Source organism: Podarcis muralis, chromosome 4, assembly GCF_964188315.1.
Source record: "Podarcis muralis chromosome 4, rPodMur119.hap1.1, whole genome shotgun sequence".
Taxonomy (NCBI): domain Eukaryota; kingdom Metazoa; phylum Chordata; class Lepidosauria; order Squamata; family Lacertidae; genus Podarcis; species Podarcis muralis.
The window spans coordinates 78,764,775-78,784,315 of NC_135658.1; the positions used below are offsets into that span (position 1 = coordinate 78,764,775).

Below are 19,541 nucleotides of genomic sequence, written 5' to 3' on the forward strand. Positions count from 1 at the left end.
TTGTAGTCATGCGATTGGTTCATCCTATTGCCCATACGGACTGGCAGTGGCTTACCAGGGTTTCAGATGAGGGATCCACCCACGACCAAGGACTGAACCTGGGACCTTTTGCCTGCAAAGCAGATGTTCTAGCACTTAAGCTTCAGCTTTCATAGTAATTTGCTGTGGTGGTGAAACTGCATCGATGGGCAAGGAAACACCACGCCAGATAAGATAATTGGATAGTAACAGTTGTACAGGTAACAGTATAATTGTACAAATCATAGAATTGTAGATGTGTTTCCGTTTGCAGTATAAGCAGTTAATTCCCCATCTTTCATCCCTAAATATATATATATAAGGCAGGTCCTCTCTTCATTTTAGCAGCCAGTTGCCTACGTTGTTTCACTTGACCAAGTTATAGAATATTTTATATAGAGAGGGGAAAGAAAAATAAGCACCTTCGTGCTCTTTGTGGCCGGGAGCCAGGCTTCACTTCAAAGCAATTGTGTCTCAAACTGATAATAGACCTACAGAGATGACATTAACCATAGCACCATGAATTCAACATTATAAATTCAGTCACAGTTGAGTCCCTCAGGCCCAAAGTTAAATCTGGAAATTCTGGCAGGCAACTTTTAGTGCTGAATATTGTAGATTAAAACTGTGTCAGTTAACTAGATCCAGCCCACCGTACTGTGAAATGTCATCTTATTGCCGCTTTGAAGGTGCTAGGGTGATTTTTTCCTCTCTCTCTCTCTCACTCTCTCTCTCTCTCTCTCTCTCTCTCTCTCTTTATAGTTTATCTCAGCCTCAAAGTGTATGCTAGTGGGTGATGAAAAGCAGTCATGTCCAGAGACTTTGTAGCTGGATAGCACTGTTAATCTCAATACTATGCCAAGAGCATGCTCCAAGGAAATATAAATACATTTTTTTCCCCTTATCTAGGTCATTTTTGCACAAGAATGTCTTTTCCGTGCTTTTTCGCAACAGGTGTCAAGCAGGGCTCCCACCTCCAGCAAACATATCCATGCATAAGGGTTGGGTCAACTTTTGCAAAGGTGGTTTTTAGAAATGTTGGTACAGCCATCTTTGCTAAAAACAGGGATAGGGAACCTGCAGCCTTCCACATATTGTTAGACGACAAATCCCACAATCCCATAATATCATAGGCCATGGTGGCTAGGGCTGATGGGAGTTAGTGCCTTTCAACATCTGGGCAGCCACAGTTTCCCTACCAATGATTAAAAGTGTCAGTCACACAGATGGTCAATAGACAGACAAGACTGGGTACAGATATGAACCCAGTAGCAAGTCTTATTGAAGGTGCTGAAAGAAAAGCAGCTGAAACTGGTCAATCAACAACATTTATCAGGTAACTTGCAGCCTCATCCAATTCAAGGTTTATTATATATGGCATTGCAAGTCTTTGTTCAGGCAAAACCAGTTAAATTGTCATCCTGTGGAAGGCCAAAGTCACTTAGTTCTTATATAGTGAAGAGATAATATTATCATAGTGCCTAACCACCACATAAGGTTCCTAGCACCATGGCTAGGGGTTGTACATTTGCTCTTCTGGTTTCAGTGCAAGTTCCACTGGGCTGGTACCCCTTCTGTACCTTCTTCCAACCTCTCAACCTGCTCAAAGAAGCCCTTTAAACAAACGCTCCTGTGCCACATTTCGTCTTTTCCTCAGTGACTTAGTAGCTGCAACTGCTGGTTTGCCTGCGTCAAGGCAAATTCCCAGTTTGTCCCTTTCTAGGGCAACTGGCCAGTTGCAGATAGTGTTGATTTCTATGTCTGGTGTGTTCATGCCGCCCAGGAGTGGCAGACAGCATGGCCCATGGTAGAGTGGTCCATTGCACATGTATGGCCAATGAGGATGGCTGCAGTACTTTCGCATGTTTACCATCAAATAAACACATAAAAGATCAGAACATTCCATACTGCAAGCACATGGTAAATTGAGCTCCAAAGTGCACCTAGAGGACTTGTTAGAAAAATGTAAGTGTCCTAATAATTACTGCCATTTTTATTTCCTGACTGCAAAACAGTGCAAAAGAATTCGTGGCACTTTAAAGGAAAAGGATAAAGAAAGAAAGCAGGATTTATTTTTCAAATTACATTTCCTGGAAAACAGAAGTTTTAAAAGCCATGCATCATATTTATTGGCTGTAGTCTATAGTCACAAGTAGTTCAGTGTTTCTTTTTTCATCTGTTCTGGGACTGAACTCCTCCTACTCCTGTTATTCCTATTGCTAGAAAAATCCACACGGGTTTTAGTAGAAAAGGGCAGTTTTGTGCAATGCAACAAATGTTCAGAACCTTTTAAGGAGCATTTTCATGGCTTATAAACAAGGGGAATTGGGAATTGTTTTCTTTATTAATTATTTCTAGTAATTGTTTTGTAGCATTTCTGGATTATTGCATCATTTTAATCATAGAATCTTACAGTTAGAAGGGACCCAATGGCCATCTAGTCCAGCCCCCTGCAATGAATTCACAGGAATACACAGGAATTACCTGTGTAGTTAGGAAGCATCGTTTATGACAAACAGAGCTTTCTGATTGGGGGGAACTGAGATGCAGCCTGAATCAGGTCACATGTTTGTGTTTCAACTTCATACCTTCCTTTTCTATGTCATTCCTTTCTTACAGCTACTTGGCATTATATGCATACAAGCCGCAGAAGACAGATGAACTGGAACTACGCAAGGGTGAAATGTATCGCGTTATTGAGAAGTGTCAGGATGGCTGGTTCAAAGGGACGTCTTTGAGAAACGGCATGTCTGGAGTCTTTCCCGGCAACTACGTAACTCCTGTTTCGAGGTGAGAAACAGTGGAAAGATGGACACTGAGCAATCATACATATCCTGGGCAATGTTCGCATATGAATATATTTCTTTTCAGGTTGCACTGGGTTTCCCTAAAATAGAGAGAGATAGAAGCTATGGTGTATATCACTCTGCTATCAGTCATACTTTATGTACGTGTCAGAGACCCTAGATTGCTGGTTACATTCAGGATAGATAGCACTTGACTAAAGGGTTTATTGGTCTTACTCAGTGACCCAGTTTAGAGGTAACATTCCTGGTCCAATAAGCCATGCTTTATTCAAGTGGAAATGAGCTCAGGTGCTTCCTTCTCTGTATCTCTACCTATAGAATTATAGACCTGTAGAGTTGGAAAGGAGCCTAAAGGTCATTCTGCTCCAACCCCCTGCAATGCAAGAATCTCAACTAAAGCATCCATGGAAGATGGCCAACCAACTCTGCTTAAAAACTTCCATGGGAGTCCATCACCTGCCAAGGGAGTCTGTTCCACTGTCTAACAGCTCTAAGTCCCTGAGAGTTCTTCCTGACATTTAGTCAGAATCTCCTTTCTTGTAACTTGAATCCCCCCGGAGTAAGAGAAAACAAGCTTGCTCCATCTTCTATGTGATAGCCCTTTAGATATTTGAAGATGGCTCTCATATCTCTTAACAGTCTCCTCTTTCCCAGGCTAAACATACCCAACTCCCTCGACCATTCCTCATAAGGCTTGGTTTCCAGACCCTTGATCATCTTGCTTGCCCTCCTCTGCACACAATCCAGCTTGCCAATGTCCTTCTTAAATTGTGGCACCCAGAACTCACCACAGGATTCCATGTGTGGTCTGACCAAGGCACAATAGAGTGGTACTATTACTTCCCTTGACGTGGACACTATACTTCTAGTATAGCCTAGAATAGCCTTAGCTTTTTTTGCTGCTTCATCACTGTCAAGGAACTGCCATCAGCTCAGAGGCAAGAGGTGGAAGAGAAGTTGTGTTACAGGGAGCCTCTGAAGATCTTGCGAAGCAGTTCTTCCTCTGGCGAGGAGGGAAGCCCCGCCTCCAGTGGGGAAGGGACGCAGGGATCAGAAGATGCTAGGGAGAGCCTCAACACCGAGCCTGAGCAAAGGGGAGGGGAGGCAAGTCCCCCTTTGCCAGCGCCCACGTTGCGCAGTAGGTTTGCGTGCAGAGAGAGGAGGAGAAGGATGGGGGTCACTACTGTTATGCTGGGGAAGGTATAAGGAGCGCCCACTCCCAGATTCTGCTAGTGACTGAGCAGACATGGACTTGTGACGCTCTGCACTGTAAGATAGTTTGTACAGATAATAAAGCCTGGAAAAGACAGGTTGGAGTCTTGCCTGTTTGCTCTCGAGCAACCACACCATCACCTGACAATCACATTGTTGACTCACGTTAAACTTGTGGCCTTCTAAGATCCCTAGGTCCTTTTCACATGTACTACTGGCAAGCCAGGTGTATCTTCAGAGATACTTCCTGCTTTGTTAAACCAATTTCCAATGACATCTGAACTGGAAACTTATACTTGAAGCACTCTCTAGAAACTAGAATTGCAAACAATTTATATCTCAACAAGGCAGTGTAATATATCTTTGTAATGTTTATCTCCATGATACTGTTTAAGCTAAGGTGCTGGAGATAATTTTTTCTCCCCTTTTTTTCTTTACCTGGCTGGTTTTGAGCACCCAGGTAAAGAAGATTTTGATATTTAACTCAAGATAAGTTAAACTGGGACGCGGGTGGCGCTGTGGGTAAAAGCCTCAGCACCTAGGACTTGCCGATCAAAAGGTCGGCGGTTCGAATCCCCGCGGCGGGGTGCGCTCCCATTGCTCGGTCCCAGCGCCTGCCAACCTAGCAGTTCGAAAGCACCCCCGGGTGCAAGTAGATAAATAGGGACCGCTTTCTAGCGGGAAGGTAAACGGCGTTTCCGTGTGCTGCGCTGGCTCGCCAGAGCAGCGATGTCACGCTGGCCACGTGACCCGGAAGTGTCTCCGGACAGCGCTGGCCCCCGGCCTCTTGAGTGAGATGGGCGCACAACCCCAGAGTCTGTCAAGACTGGCCCGCACGGGCAGGGGTACCTTTACCTTTACCTTTAAGTTAAACTACCAAAAAGAAGAAAAAGGGATTGATTTAAATCTCTGACCTAAGCTTCCAACTTTCTAATTCATATATTTACGGAACAAGCATGCATATTAGTTCTTATAACAATTAAAATGTATCTGTTTGCAATTAAGCAGGGACCTTATGTTACCCAGGAGAATAATCTTAAGACCAAAGGTCATAAAGACAGCATTTCTTTTGCACTGCAAAAATTATTTCTGCTTAAGGGAGCAATTGTGAGATTAAGGATTTCTGTTTGGATCTTTCTCTTGCATGTATAAAGACCCTAAGCAAGATAAATTACTGGAAGACTGTAAGGTTGCAATGCAGTGCAGAGTTAGGTGTGCCTAACACTCATTGAATTCAAGTTGTTAGCTGCTGGTGGTTTTTCACATGTTGTGCATTTTGCATTACATTTTGCTCCCAAAGCTACAGTCTCTCAATGCGCTTACCCTGTAAAATTTAGAGACCCAACGACCTTCATTCCATCATGATTTCTGTAGCATGCAGTCATTCAGACTTCTTTGCAGTCCTTGGTGACAAACGTAGCCAAGCAGAGAGGCATGCCTACCCAGAGGTACTCAGGTGACTGGCTAGTCGATTAAAATTAATGATCCAAATACTGCTTTAGCTTCTGGGATGAAAAATTTCGTAGACCAAATGGCCTGATGTTAACTCTTGTCTCTCCAAATATTCTTGCATCAGTCTTGCATGACATCATCATCATCATCATCATTATTATTCCATTACATTGTGTTTTTACAGCTGCAGCACATTATTATTATTATTATTAATAATAATAATAATCTGCAGCAACCTGCAGACTTTGCATAGGTGCATGAACTCTGATTTCACCAGAGAAACCTAGCAATGTGCCAGGGAAACCTATTGAGAGGTGCAACTGAGTGCCTTTGGTGCAGAGCAGGCTAACAAAGCTATCCTTCAGGAAACGATGATAAGAATATGCCTTTGATGTCTTCTTGTGTGCCTGCCCAGAGCATTTGCTTTTGGTTTCCCCTCTCTATCTCTCTTTCTCTTTCTCTCTCTAGGGTTCCTGCTGGAGCTGGTCAGCCGAGGAATTTGGCAGGAGGGTCTCCCACAGCCAGAGGCTCTCCAGGAGCCGTCCACCCAGGAAGCCCAGCTCTTACAAACACCGCTGCTGTTGTCAGGCCAGCTGTTCCAATCACCGCTCCACCCACTCAGCCCCAGCTGCCAACAGCCTCTCCGCAGATGAATAATTGCTCGAGGTATTCCTCTCAGCAGACAGGCATCCAGCCCCGCAGTTCTGTACAAATGGGTACGTATAGGTCCTTCATGTGTCTGAACAATCCATATTCCCCAAATCTAGTATTCTGTCTCAGATGCACAAGCCCTTGGAAGCCTTTTGTCTCTGTAGGTTTCCTCTGAAAATATTCTGCTCTATTTGAAGCCCAGCATGCAATAAGGAAAGGTTTTTACGTGCCCTGTAGTGTTTAGGGTAGTATTTATTGATTGCTGGGAACTGAATTTTGTTTATCAGGTTGTCCACTTGCCACAGCTGAAATCAATTACGGTGCTTACAAATATTTACACAAATACCTTTTGGAGCATAAAACACTCTGCATGCTGAGAAGGTTAATGCTTCTAAATCCACTTGACAAGCAGTGCATGACTTAACATTTTAAAAACATTTTATTAGGCTCTGAAAGATGAAATGTCTTTATTATGCAAGGCAAACACGAGCGATAAATCTGAGGTCTTGGAATACAGCTACCTTTTATTGAAAATAAAATGTAAACAGAATACATGCATTCCGCAATGTATCCTTTTCCCAGATGGCTTTCTTGATTCAAATAATAATTACCTGCGTACAGATTCATTCTGCTTTTAACATTGACTATAATGCATAGTAAATTTAAAAAAACAGTTAATTATGTATCCCTGTGGCAATTCAGAGCCATTTCAGAAATACTTCCTGAGGCTGACAGATTGCTTTCTCATCCTGCAGAGCTATCTAATTTGTCCCGAGAATTTTTTTAATTTAAAAGCAGCAACACTCAACACCTGGCAACGGTGCCAGAGTGTAGATTTGGGAGGTTAAATGACCGCCTCAATGCCAGGTCGAGCAGCTTGTGCTATCTCTGAATTTTCAGGGAAATTAGTAGACTACAGAGATCTTGTTCTGAACAGAACGAATAAAAAATTGATATAAGCTGTGCTATTTCTCAGAGAAGCAGAAGAGTGAGAAAATAACTTAATTCCTTAGAAAAGTAAGGATGAGGTGCTGCATCATATTTTGATGTTGCTCTTTGGTTCCCATCTTCTGTACCTGGGATGGTGCTCTCCAGACATTGCAGGCTACAATTCTCATTATCATTGACCTTTGGGAGTTGGAGTCCATAACATCTGGAGGGCACCATGGTGGCTTCCTGGTTATGCACAGTTACCTGCGCCCCATTGAACATAGTGGGGCTTGTTTCTGAGTAGCTACACAAACATATGATTGCACGGTTGAATATTAGAAGCGGTATTGCTTGGACAGTGATGTAGGATTTGATGTTGAGTACTCAACTGGGTATATAACCCCTTTATCCTTGGTATTCTGAGATAGCTTGTTACTCCCTTGCAATAAACAACTTGTTGTGGTTGATAGTTCTGTTTGTATGAAGGGTAAATACCGGGAGAAGAATCTTCAGTATGGTTTTTAAAGCTACTCCCCAATGCAGTGGCAGACTTTGGCCCCCCAAATTTCAGCAGTGCCCTGTGGGACTCTAGACGCCCCCTTCTTGCATTGCTTTGTCGCACCCTGGTGCGATCAGAACTGGTCGCGCTACCCTAAAAGCTGCCTCTGCCCAATAATATCTATAATGGCAAGATACAATGCTAGGGACCTCAGCTCAGTAGTAGAGCAGCTGCTTTTCATGCAGAACGTCCCAAATTCAATCCCTGGCATCTCCAGTTAAAAGGTTCAGATTATAGTATAGTATAATAATATAATAGCAAGTAGTGGAAAGACTTAGAGACCTGTGGCCAATAAGTGCAGAAAATACACAGGTAGGTGGATGGGTAATCTGACCTTAATAATTAGGTAGCTTCGTATATTCAAATGCAAGTAAATCTGTGTGATTTTAAATGTGATATCCTTTTTTTCATTTTTTTGCTTTGATCCTAAAAGTATTTGTCTGGAATAAAATATGCTTCTGAGATGAGTCGGTGGCCTTGCAACAGTTGTTTTTTTTTAATACGATATGCACCACATTAGGAATTATTTTCAGTACAATTTCTTCCAGTGCTTTAATACGTGTCAATCCACACACTGGACAGGTTTGGAATGTTGGCATGATCCAGACCACTTTACAACCTTTAAAAGTGACTACAGTCAGGATGTTTTGGCTCCCAAATGCCACAAACCTGGAAGTGAGTGTCGCGAATGTTCTTTGGAACCCGAACATCCGACGGGGCTTCCACGGCTTCTGATTGGCTGCAAGAGCTTCCTGCAGCCAATCAGAAGCCATGCTTTGGTTTGCGAATGTTTTGGAAGTCGAACGGACTGGACTACAAGAAGTTTTGTAAGGAGAAATATACGAAGTGTTACAAAGTAGAAAAAGATAAAGATATTGGTTATGAGTTTGAAATGTAATAGGGAAGATAAGAAATGCATACTGAGAGTTAGATTGGAAAATTTTCAGACAGGATTGATGGAAGTCAAAAAAATTTAATAAGATGTAAAAGTATGTTTAATCACTGTTGAAAATGATATGTTAAAAAACTAATAAAAAAATTATATATCTATATATTAAAAAAAGGAAGTCGAACGGACTTCTGGAACGGATTCCGTTTGACTTCCAAGGTACGACTGTACTATATGGCCCTTCCTGTTTTTGACCATGTTTAGTGCCAGTCAAGTTATTTCCTTACTGTTCCCTTCTCTCTTTTTCTTTCCAGTTGTCCACCCTTCTGTGCAGGCACAGGACCGGCCCACAGCTACAGTCTCACCACTAAGAACCCAGAACTCCCCATCCCGCCTCCCAAGCACTGTGGTCAGGCCACACTCTGTGGTTTCTCCGCAACACATCCACCACTCCCCTGTGCACATCATCCCCGGAGCACAGTGTGCCAGGCCCATGATTCCCCTCACGTCGGCGGCGGCAGCAATTACTCCTCCCAACGTCACTGCAGTCAACCTGAATGGAGAAGCAGGAAACGGGCCCATCAGTAGCCTGGCAACTTGCAGCCCAACCAACACAGCCTGCAAAGCAGAAGAGAGGAAAAACGAAAAGGTAACAGACAGCTCTGGTATAGCAGGGAAGATGCCCTTCTTAACAATTGTAAATACAGGGCCCACTGTATGATCCAGAATTGCTGGTGCTTATAGATATGATTAGCGGGACGTGTGCCGCGCTGGTGTGCTGCGCTGGTGCTGGCTCACCAGAGCAGCTTCGTCACGCTGGCCACGTGACCCGGAAGTGTCTCCGGACAGCGCTGGCCCCCGGCCTCTTAACTGAGATGGGCGCACAACCCTAGAGTCGGACACGACTGGCCCGTACGGGCAGGGGTACCTTTACCTTTACCTATAGATATGATTGATAACCAGGATGGGACACCAGTCTAAGAGTAAGATGTTAGTGGCAGGGGTAAAGGTAAAGGGACCCCTGGCCGACTCTGGGGTTGCAGCACTCATCTTGCTTTATTGGCCGAGGGAGCCGGCGTACAGCTTCCGGGTCATGTAGCCAGCATGACTAAGTCGCTTCTGGCGAATCAGAGCAGCGCACGGAAACACCATTTACCTTCCTGCCGGAGCGGTACCTATTTCTCTACTTGCACTTTGACATGCTTTTGAACTGCTAGGTTGGCAGGAGCAGGGACTGAGCAACGGGAGCTCACCCCGTCGCAGGGATTCGAACCGCCGACCTTCTGATCGGCAAGCCCTAGGCTCTGTGGTTTAACCCACAACGCCACCCGCGTCCCTCAGTGGCAGGGGAGTTATCATCAATTAAATCTATCCTCTTGTCCTTTGTCACTCTTGTCAAAATGGCACCTTTCCTTACACATAGGATTGTATTATCTTACTTCTGTTAACTTTCAGACTGTTTCTGGGTAATGAGCTTCCCTTGCCAGAATCTCTTTGTGGAGAAAATGGCAGCCCATCCAAAAGTCTTCTTGACCTTTTTTCAGTGGTTGAAAAGGGAGAGCCCTTCCAGTCTGCAAGGTCATGTGTGAATTAGTACAAGCAGTTCTTAACGCTAAGCACCTATAGCCTAAAGCTGTTTGCACACTTGTTTCATTGATTCACTTTCGGAATGGCGATGGGTTAAGTGCCCAGCTGCGTGTGAGGTCCCCATCTGCTGCACTTGGCATGCTCTTTTGTCTAAATCCTCCACATCGGAAACAGCACAGAAAGACACCAGAGAAGTGCCGCAGGTTCCATCACCATATGGCCAAGTTTGCAGGAAACTGCTTGCCTAGTTACATACAAGATGTTATAAGATGAAGGTTCAGGCCTTGGGGCTTGGAGTCAGAGGCACAATACAACACTGACTTGTAAATGGCTGAGGCTGTTTTTTAACCTCACTGTAAACATCTCCTTCAGAAAATTGCCTTGCCATGCTTCAGTGAAACCAGGTTTTGGGGATGGGATTAAATATGACTAGGTGCAATCTGCCACTGATACATTGTAGGTGCAGGTTTTTAGGATTCCGCCCTGAGAGCAATTGTTCCATGTCAACACATTTAAATGTGTTGCTAGTGCCAAGCTGCTTTAAACAGGCTCGGCCTGTTAAGCCCTTAACAAATACAGAGTTTTGCTTTCATTCAGAATTTATGCGTTGCTAATAATCCTCAAATATCAGTGATGAAGTCTTGCCCACTCGAAGCCAGTTGCAGAGCCAACTGATTACACTCTACCTAGAAGTATACCACCTACTGCAGATCTTCTACAGGACGAGACCTAGCCTCTTCTCCTGATTTGTGGATCTTATTGAGCTGTGTGTTGTGTGTGTGCTGAAAGACATCTATTGATTGGTGAGTTCCATAGTTGGTTGCTAAAGCTAAAGACTGCGCGCTTTTTTCTTATGTCTTGAACTTCTGTGGCCTTTCCATGCAACACACAACAGCAGCTCCTGGGCAAATTTGCCTATGTTCAAATGAGATGCTGAGAAAGTGGTGCCTTTGGTAACTGAACTTGAGAACAGAACACTTAAAGGAGAGGTGCTTTTCTCCAAGTGGCCCCCAAGCAAACTAGTTGCTGACCGGGAACCTTAATTTGCATCTGTAAGGCGTTAGATTGAGACTGAAAGGTAGAGGTATCCTGTGCTTTATTCTGGCACGGAATGTGCATAAAACCTCTTTCTATCTGTCCCACCACTCCCCCTCTCAGTTTAATTAATGTGCAACACAGTTCAGATACATCACGCTGAATAGTTAAAGAGACACAGCAATGATATCCTGCTAAATTCCATGAGACCAATATATGTATATAATTCTGCCATGCGTTTCTAAAAATCTGTTCGTCTGTTCCATTTTTGGATTAACTGTGATAGCATGATAGCCCAAAAGCCCTATAACAGAAGAAAGTTTCGATTTACCGTATTTTTCATCCCATAGGACGCACCTAGTTTTTTGGGGGGGAAATAAAGGAATTTTTTTTCCCCCTTTATTTCCCCCCCAAAAGCAGGTCGGGGAAACCGAACCAGGTCAAGGAACAGCGGGATGACGGCGCTGCACCTCCCTGCTGTCCCTCGAGCTTGTGGGGCTGGCCGATGTCTGCCCGGCGCGAGGGGCGCTCTGCTTCAGGGCGCCCTGCCCGCCGGGCGGCAGGCTGCTATCCGCAGTGTGGGGAGCCCTGCAGGGAACTCCTGCAGGGCTCCCCACACTGCGGATGTCTGTCCGGCGCAAGGGGCGCTCTGCTTCAGGCCGTCCCGCCCGCCTGGGGGCAGGCTGCTATCCGCAGCGTGGGGAGCCCTGCGGGGAACTCCTGCAGGGCTCCCCACACTGCGGATGTCTGTCCGGCGCAAGGGGCGCTCTGCTTCAGGCCGTCCCGCCCGCCTGGGGGCAGGCTGCTATCCGCAGCGTGGGGAGCCCTGCGGGGAACTCCTGCAGGGCTCCCCACACTGCGGATGTCTGTCCGGCGCAAGGGGCGCTCTGCTTTCAGGGCGCCCGACGCTCCGGGAATCAGGCTGCTATCCGCAGTCTAGACAGCCCTGCGGGTGTGTTCCCGAAGCGCCGGGCGCTCTGCTTTCAGGGCGCTGGACGCTCCGGGAAGCAGGCTCCTGCCAACCTAGCAGTTTGAAAGCACGGCAAAGTGCAAGTAGATAAATAGGTACTGCTCCAGCAGGAAGGTAAACAGCATTTCTGTGCGCTGCTCTGGTTTGCCAGAAGCAGCTTAGTCATGCTGGCCACATGACCTGGAAGCTGTACCTCAACCAATAAAGCGAGATGAGCACCGCAACCCCAGAGTCGGTCACGACTGGACCTAACGGTCAGGGGTCCCTTTACCTTTAGCCTGATTTTAAGTGGAAAGATTCTCCAAGTTGGCTAAAGTTTCACTGCTCACGTGGACTTAGTACACATTTGAGTTATATGACCTCATGCTCGTATACCTATGAACAGGATTTGGCTTCACTATCTGTGGGGGTTTTTTACCTTTAGTAGGGGTTGCACTAAGCAAATATTCTTTACCATACACCAGGAGTGAAGAACCTGTTTCTGGGGTAAAATGTGGCCCTCCAACCCTCTAGTACAAAACCTGATCACCCTGTTTTGCACCCTCCTTTAATGTGTTTGCCTCAGTGGAATATGTCCTTGAACTCTAATAATGCCTCTCGCTTCCCAGGATAGAGAGAGATGTGTGAAGTGAGCATTGGTGAAATGTACATTCATTGCTCCAGCCACTTTTGCCTCTTGTCCTGCCCACTACTGATATATTGCCTCAGCTTTCCTGAATTTCTTTCTGACCCTCCCAATTCTGAGACTCAGAACCATTGCTACCTGGGAAACTGGGCCTGGCCAAACTAGAGGTGGGTTGGGTTTTGTAAACCAGTAAATGAATACCCTCAAAGACAGAAGAAAGGGGTTGCAAATGGCCTGGGGAAACTATGACCCTCCCGATAATGCTGGACTCCAACTCCCATCAGCCCCAGCCTTCAGGGATGATGGGAGTTGTAGTCCAAAGCATCTGGATGGGGAAGGCCACGCTGGGAAGGAGATGGGTGCAATTTCCATTCTAAAAACCTATGCCCTTGTTGCATGCTTTTATCCATTCCTAGGACACGGGTGGCGCTGTGGGTTAAACCACAGAGCCTAGGACTTGCCTATCAGAAGGTCGGCAGTTCGAATCCCCGCAACGGGGTGAACTCCCGTTGCTCAGTACCTGCTTCTGCCAACCTAGCAGTTTGAAAGCACGTCAAAGTGCAAGTAGATAAATAGGTACTGCTCCGGCGGGAAGGTAAACGGCGTTTCCATGTGCTGCTCTGGTTCGCCAGAAGCGGCTTAGTTGTGCTGGCCACATGACCCGGAAGCTATACGCCGGCTCCCTCGGCCAATAAAGCGAGATGAGCGCCGCAACCCCAGAGTCGGCCACGACTGGACCTAATGGCCAGGGGTCCCTTTACCTTTAAGCTATCCCTATATTTATTCTTTTCTGCCATTGTTTCCTCCAAATTCTCCCCAGTTTCTTCATGTCCCATTGCTCCCTCTTGAAACTTCTCATTTATTGTCAAATCTTTGATTTCAGGTAATGCTCTTCTTATCTAGCCCATGGGGTGAGAAACCTGTAGCCCTCCAGATGTTAATGGACTAACCCTCCATCCATCCAAATTACAGTCTGAAACATCTGGCAGGTGTCAAGTTGGGAAAGGCTTGCTTTAGTAGAGTTTAGTACTGTATGTCTATGGAACTGCAGCCCACGACATACCGTATTTTTCGCCCTATAGGACGCACTTTTCCCCCTCCAAAAATGAAGGGGAAATGTGTGTGCGTCCTATGGGGCGAATGCAGGCTTTCGCTGAAGCCTGGAGAGCGAGAGGGGTCGGTGCGCACCGACCCCTCTCGCTCTCCAGGCTTCAGGAGAGCCCCAGCGCCAGCCCCACAAGGTCGGGGGACAGAGGGAGGCAGAATGCAGCCATCCCGCTGTCTCCCGAAGTGGTTTGGAGGCTGACGGCGGGGACACCCCGCCGCCAGCCCCGCAAGCTCCGGGGACAGTGGGGAGGCGCAGCGCGTCTTCCCGCTGTCCCCAGACCTGATCTGAAGGCGGGCAGCGGGGAGAAGAGCGCTTCTCCCCGCCCCACAAGCTCCGGGGACAGCTGGGAGATGCAGCGCGTCTTCCTGCTGTCCCCGGACCTGATCTGAAGGCAGGCGGCGGGGAGAAGAGCGCTTCTCCCCGCTGCCTGCCCCACAAGCTCCGGGAACAGCTGGGAGGCGCAGCGCGTCTTCCTGCTGTCCCCGGACCTGATCTGAAGGCGGGCGGCGGGGAGAAGAGTGCTTCTCCCCGCTGCCTGCCCCACAAGCTCCGGGGACAGCTGGGAGGCGCAGCGCGTCTCCCCGCTGTCCCCGGACCTGATCTCAAGGCGGGCTGCGGGGAGAAGAGCGCTTCTCCCCGCTGCCGGCCCCACAAGCGCCTGGGGGGGGAATAAAACTTTTTTTCTTTATTTCCCCCCAAAAAAACCGTGATGCGTCCTATGGGCCGAAAAATACGGTATAAACTCAATCTGAGCTGAGCTGATTTATTATTTGTTAAAAGTCTCTGGATAGAATTTCCTTTTGCAGCTAACTTAAATATTGCCTGATAAGATAATTACAAAATACCCTATGATTTCTTATGAGTTGATTACTCTTATGCCACTTTCCCTTGTAAATAATGTGGCTCCTTTTTGCCATCTCATATAGAACTACTTACATGAATGGACTGATGTGGCCTCAGTCGCTTAATCTGATGAAGTAAATCACACTGGGTGGTTGTTCTTTCTGAAGAACCCTCTCATTTGGTTTCTGATGAGAATTTTGATTAAACTTCTCAAAAACATCCGACACAGTGGCTCCTCCTAAAATGAAAGATAAGTTGTTGCTTCTGGGAACAGTTCGTTAATTTATCATCAGCCGCAGTGCATCTTTATTGCTTTTTGATGCCTGGAATGTATCCCAAACTATTTGAAAACCAACTATCTGAAACTATCATTTGTTCTACGTTAGCAGTGAAATCTGTCCAAAAAGTTTAATGTAGATCCAAATTACCATATGGCCTTAAAGCTGTTTTGATACATGTGAGGCTGAGGCTGCGTCTGGCTCTCAGTCACTCTTCTGATGCACGTTTTTCTGTCTCTCGGCCTGGGTCACAACTTCTGTAGTGACCCTCCTTGTTACTAACTAGGAGAAGCAAGTAAAGGTAAAGGGACCCCTGACCATTAGGGGTTGCGGCGCTCTGGGGTTGCGGTGCTCATCTCGCTTTATTGGCTGAGGGAGCCGGCATACAGCTTCCGGGTCATGTGGCCAGCATGACTAAGCCGCTTCTGGCGAACCAGAGCAGCACACGGAAACGCCATTTACCTTCCCACTGGAGGTGCTTTCGAACTGCTAGGTTGGCAGGAGCAGGGACTGAGCAACGGGAGCTCACCCCGTCACGGGGATTCGATCCGCCGACCTTCTGATCAGCAAGTCCTAGGCTCTGTGGTTTAACCCACAGCGCCACCCACTGGGAGAAGTACAGGGGCTTATATTGTGTAAGCCGCTAAAAATGATCTGCAATGCATGTGACATGTTCAGTTGCTGAAGGGAAAATCTCCCTACTCCGGTGGATCATATTAAATACCAGTAATAATGCATCTTGCCCAGTGTATGAAAAACAAGGTATGGATGACGAGCATGTTTTAAAAATTGAGAATGGGTGCACTGGTTGTTGTTTTTCCCAGGATTCGGGGAGGTAGTTCAACTCTCACCACCCATACAATATTTATTCATTTGTATAGCTATAAAATAAAGTTATTGGGGAGGCAGGACATAAAGGCCTTGGGTGAAAAGCACAGGGTCTGGGTCAGTTCATATGGGGAGATGCGGTCCTTAAGGTATTGAGTTAGCCTGGTAGTCATAGGTAGGGATCAGGAGGGAATTCAGTTCAGTTTGCATTTACTTAATTCCATTTGAACTTACTTAATTTGCACTTCCTGAAGAAATCTGTGAACCAGAAAGCAGCCAGCCTTTAAAATGCACACTTCTCTGAATTTTGTAATGCAACTGTACTGTGAAGTAGTATACAAACATGCATTTTTACCAGGGTGAAATGTGAGCAAGAGACTACATATGTTGATGAAAATATTCAAAACTGCATTATTTTAGGGGGGAAATGCTGTATGTTAAATAAAGATGTCTATATTTGAAGAAATTCACACTAAAATTCTGATGATGATTTTTTTTTAAAAAAGTAACAAACTGATGTGAAAAACTGAGAAATGGAAAGATACTTAAACATCCAGATTACTCATAGAGCAACCATGCAGACAATAGATGGATCTCTCCATTTCCCCTCCAACCCCCCGCTTTCTTTCTGCACTGGCTGCAGAGGAACAGAAGCCGGTCCCCTCAGTTCTGCTCCACTTCTCCTGCCTACTAGATAGAAGACAATTACAGAGAGTGGGGGCAGGACTGCTAAAATGCGAGCATCCTTCAGTTCTATGCTGGCTCTGGAGGAGGAACCTTCCCCTCTGCTGAAGCAAACATGGAAACACAGGCTACTAGCTTATTTGCAAGCTGGTAAAAAAACAACCAACATGTGGTCTAGTCATTTTTCTGGACTTATTTACAAGGCTTCAAAAAAAACATACAGAAAATAAACTGCAGCCCTAGAGAGCATAAAAATCATGGGCAGTGCCTGCTGCCATACATTTAAATTTAGCTGTCCTATTCCAGTATGAAATGGAATGTTGTCAGCTATCTGAGTATTCCTTACTCAGTGTTCAAAGCTGTAACAGGGTTGTCTGTAGAAAGTTATTTGATAATAAGCAGTAGTATGCTTAACCAGTTTTGCATTGTTTTCATTCGCTAGAATGAAATCAGTGGAAACATACAATCTGATTAGACACTTGTCTTGAACCTTTCTGCTGAAGCAAAATGTGAATTATTTTGAACTATTTCTTTCATCACAAAACATTTTTTTAAAGTCATCCAAATTGCTCACTCCATCAAGAGACTTCTGTGCTCATCGAGTAACCCATAGTCTGTGCATTAGAAGAACAAATCATTCTGAAGACACAGTTGACTAAGTGTTAACATCTGTATTTCAACTATCTCTTGTCTAAGCTTGTTCAAAAAGAAGAGAAGTGCTTTTATCTCTACATAACTGCTAGGGAGGGAGGAATTTCAATTTCTGAAAATATTTGGCAATGGCCAACTCTTTTATGTAACGTGATTAGAGTATGTTCAAATTCCCACTCCCGTACAACATCTTAAACAGAAAAGCACAGCAATTGTGAATTGTAAGCAGACTACAAAGGATGCGGGTGGCACTGTGGGTTAAACTACAGAGCCTAGGGCTTGCCGATCAGAAGGTCGGCGGTTCAAATCCACGTGACGGGTTGAGCTCCCGCTGCTCAGTCCCTGCTCCTGCCAACCTAGCAGTTTGAATGCACATTCCAGCGGGAAGGTAAATGGCGTTTCCGTGCGCTGCTCTGGTTTTCCAGAAGCGGCTTAGTCATGCTGGCCACGTGACCTGGAAGCCAGTAAAGCGAGATGAGCGCCGCAACATGACCTAATGGTCAGGGGTCCCTTTACCTTTACCTTTAAGCATACTACAAGTACCTTCAGTAGTACATTGCAAACTTCCTATTGAGCTGTCAGTCAGTAAACATTGGTAAGGGTTAAAACAAAAATGAGTACATAGTATGCACAACCTTGAATTGTTTCAAGCTGGATAGCACATTGATTAAAATTCTTCCCTTTTTTGGAACTAGTACTTTTAGGAAGTCACAATATGGATTTTAAATCCAGAAGATTTTAAAATAAGCATAACAAAACAGTATGCAGCTGCACTCACTGGCTCTTCTCATTTCTAATTTGTTCTAACTATAGAAATGCAACGCTGCCAAGTTTTGAATTGCAATGATAAAGGCTCAAGTAGAACTTACGTACTGCTGAAGTTCGATTTCCTTTCCGAACACATAGGATGTTGTCTCCAGCACACATGATCCACAGCCTCCCCCACTCCATCTCGGCTCTGAAATGATCATGTGGTCTGTCAGAAGCCTGGCAGGTGTCTGGAAAATCCTCTCTCTTTCTTGTATTTGCTCTTTGGTTCCCAAGGATACTTCCAGAGAGTTGTTGACCAATGCTTCTCATGCAGGCAAGTTCCTCATTTCCTCATTGACTCCAGATTTACAGTTTCTGGGGGAAATCTGATAAGTAAAAGAAAACCTGTTAGCAATATCAAGCCATATTTGATTGCACCCCACTATACAAAAATAAAATAAAATCTGATTATGTTCTTCTGGATCAGCCTTTGTTGAAAAGACTGCCAAGGCTTCCTGAAAGTACATCTTTTTTAAAAAAAAAATGGAGAAGTGAACATTGTATGAAGCCTTAAATCAGGGATAGATAACAGTGTGCCCTCTAGATGTCTAGACTACAAATCCTACCTTCCTCAGGCAGCAAGGGCAATGACCAGGTGTTATGGGACTTGTAGTCTGCAATATGTGGACTTGGCTGCCCCTGGTCAAACTTTAGGGAACAAATTGTCCTGCATGAACTTCCCTGATCTGCGTGGGAAGCCGCTCTCTGCATCCCACCTTCCCCTCCAGTTAGGGCACAGAGCCAGGCTTTCTTTTTGGTGTCACTCACACTGAGGAATGCACTTCCTCGGGGGAAAGTTCCTGGTTCCCTCCCTGATGGTTTTCTTCAGGGTATTTGCTATGGGCTGATTTTGCTTGGATTTAACATGGGGAAACCCAGCCAGATGGGCGGGATATAAATCATAAAATTATTGTTGTTGTTGTTATTATTATTATTTGTTTGATCTGTTTTTGCACTGCGTTTTAGTAATGATTGTTTTAAGTCAGCTTTCAATATTGTATGCTGTTGTGGGTGCAATCTACCGCACTGAATATAACTCATATAGAGATAGATAGATAGATAGATAGATAGATAGATAGATAGATGATAGATAGATAGATAGATAGATAGATAGATAGATAGATAGATAGATAGATGATAGATAGATGATAGATAGATGATAGATAGATAGATAGATAGATAGATAGATAGATAGATAGAGATGGATAGATAGATACAGATGGATAGATATAGATGGATAGATGATAGATAGATAGATAGATAGATAGATAGATAGATAGATAGATAGATGATAGATAGATAGGGAAAGTCATGTTTGGTGTGTTAAGGAAGAAGTGTGTGGGTTGGCGTAAGTTGCCTGCAGGACAGGGCTGAAAGTTGGGCCATCTCCAACATTGGGGAGTGGGGGGAAAGTGCCGGTACTGCATACCTCTGATTACTGCCAGACATATTTTCTGGTCTGCACTACATTGGGTGTACTTTATGTTGCATACAAGGCAGGTCCAAGAACTAGCGAAAGTTGAGGGCTGGTTGGGTACACTCTGAAGGTTCATTCAAACTCCTCCGAGGGTGCATTTTTATAGGGAACAAGATGAAAACCTTGC

At 45.2% G+C, this 19,541-nt stretch overlaps 1 protein-coding gene and 1 long non-coding RNA gene across 4 annotated transcripts in view; one reads left to right on the forward strand and one right to left on the reverse strand.

Moving 5' to 3' along the window:
• Positions 1-19,541, forward strand: part of SH3RF3 (SH3 domain containing ring finger 3) — a 214,209-nt gene that overhangs the window by 176,142 nt on the left and 18,526 nt on the right. For all 3 annotated transcript variants that reach the window (XM_028728005.2, XM_077927639.1, XM_077927638.1), the window contains 3 exons: positions 2,638-2,808; positions 5,958-6,205; positions 8,833-9,167. In XM_028728005.2, coding sequence (XP_028583838.2) covers positions 2,638-2,808; positions 5,958-6,205; positions 8,833-9,167 — 754 coding nt within the window. The remainder of the gene's footprint in view (positions 1-2,637; positions 2,809-5,957; positions 6,206-8,832; positions 9,168-19,541) is intronic.
• LOC114596433 (uncharacterized) lies at positions 6,561-18,827 on the reverse strand. The gene is made up of 3 exons (XR_013392667.1): positions 18,001-18,827; positions 14,780-14,924; positions 6,561-9,136 (listed from the first exon to the last, which is right to left on the reverse strand). It is a non-coding gene; the product is annotated as an uncharacterized LOC114596433 (long non-coding RNA).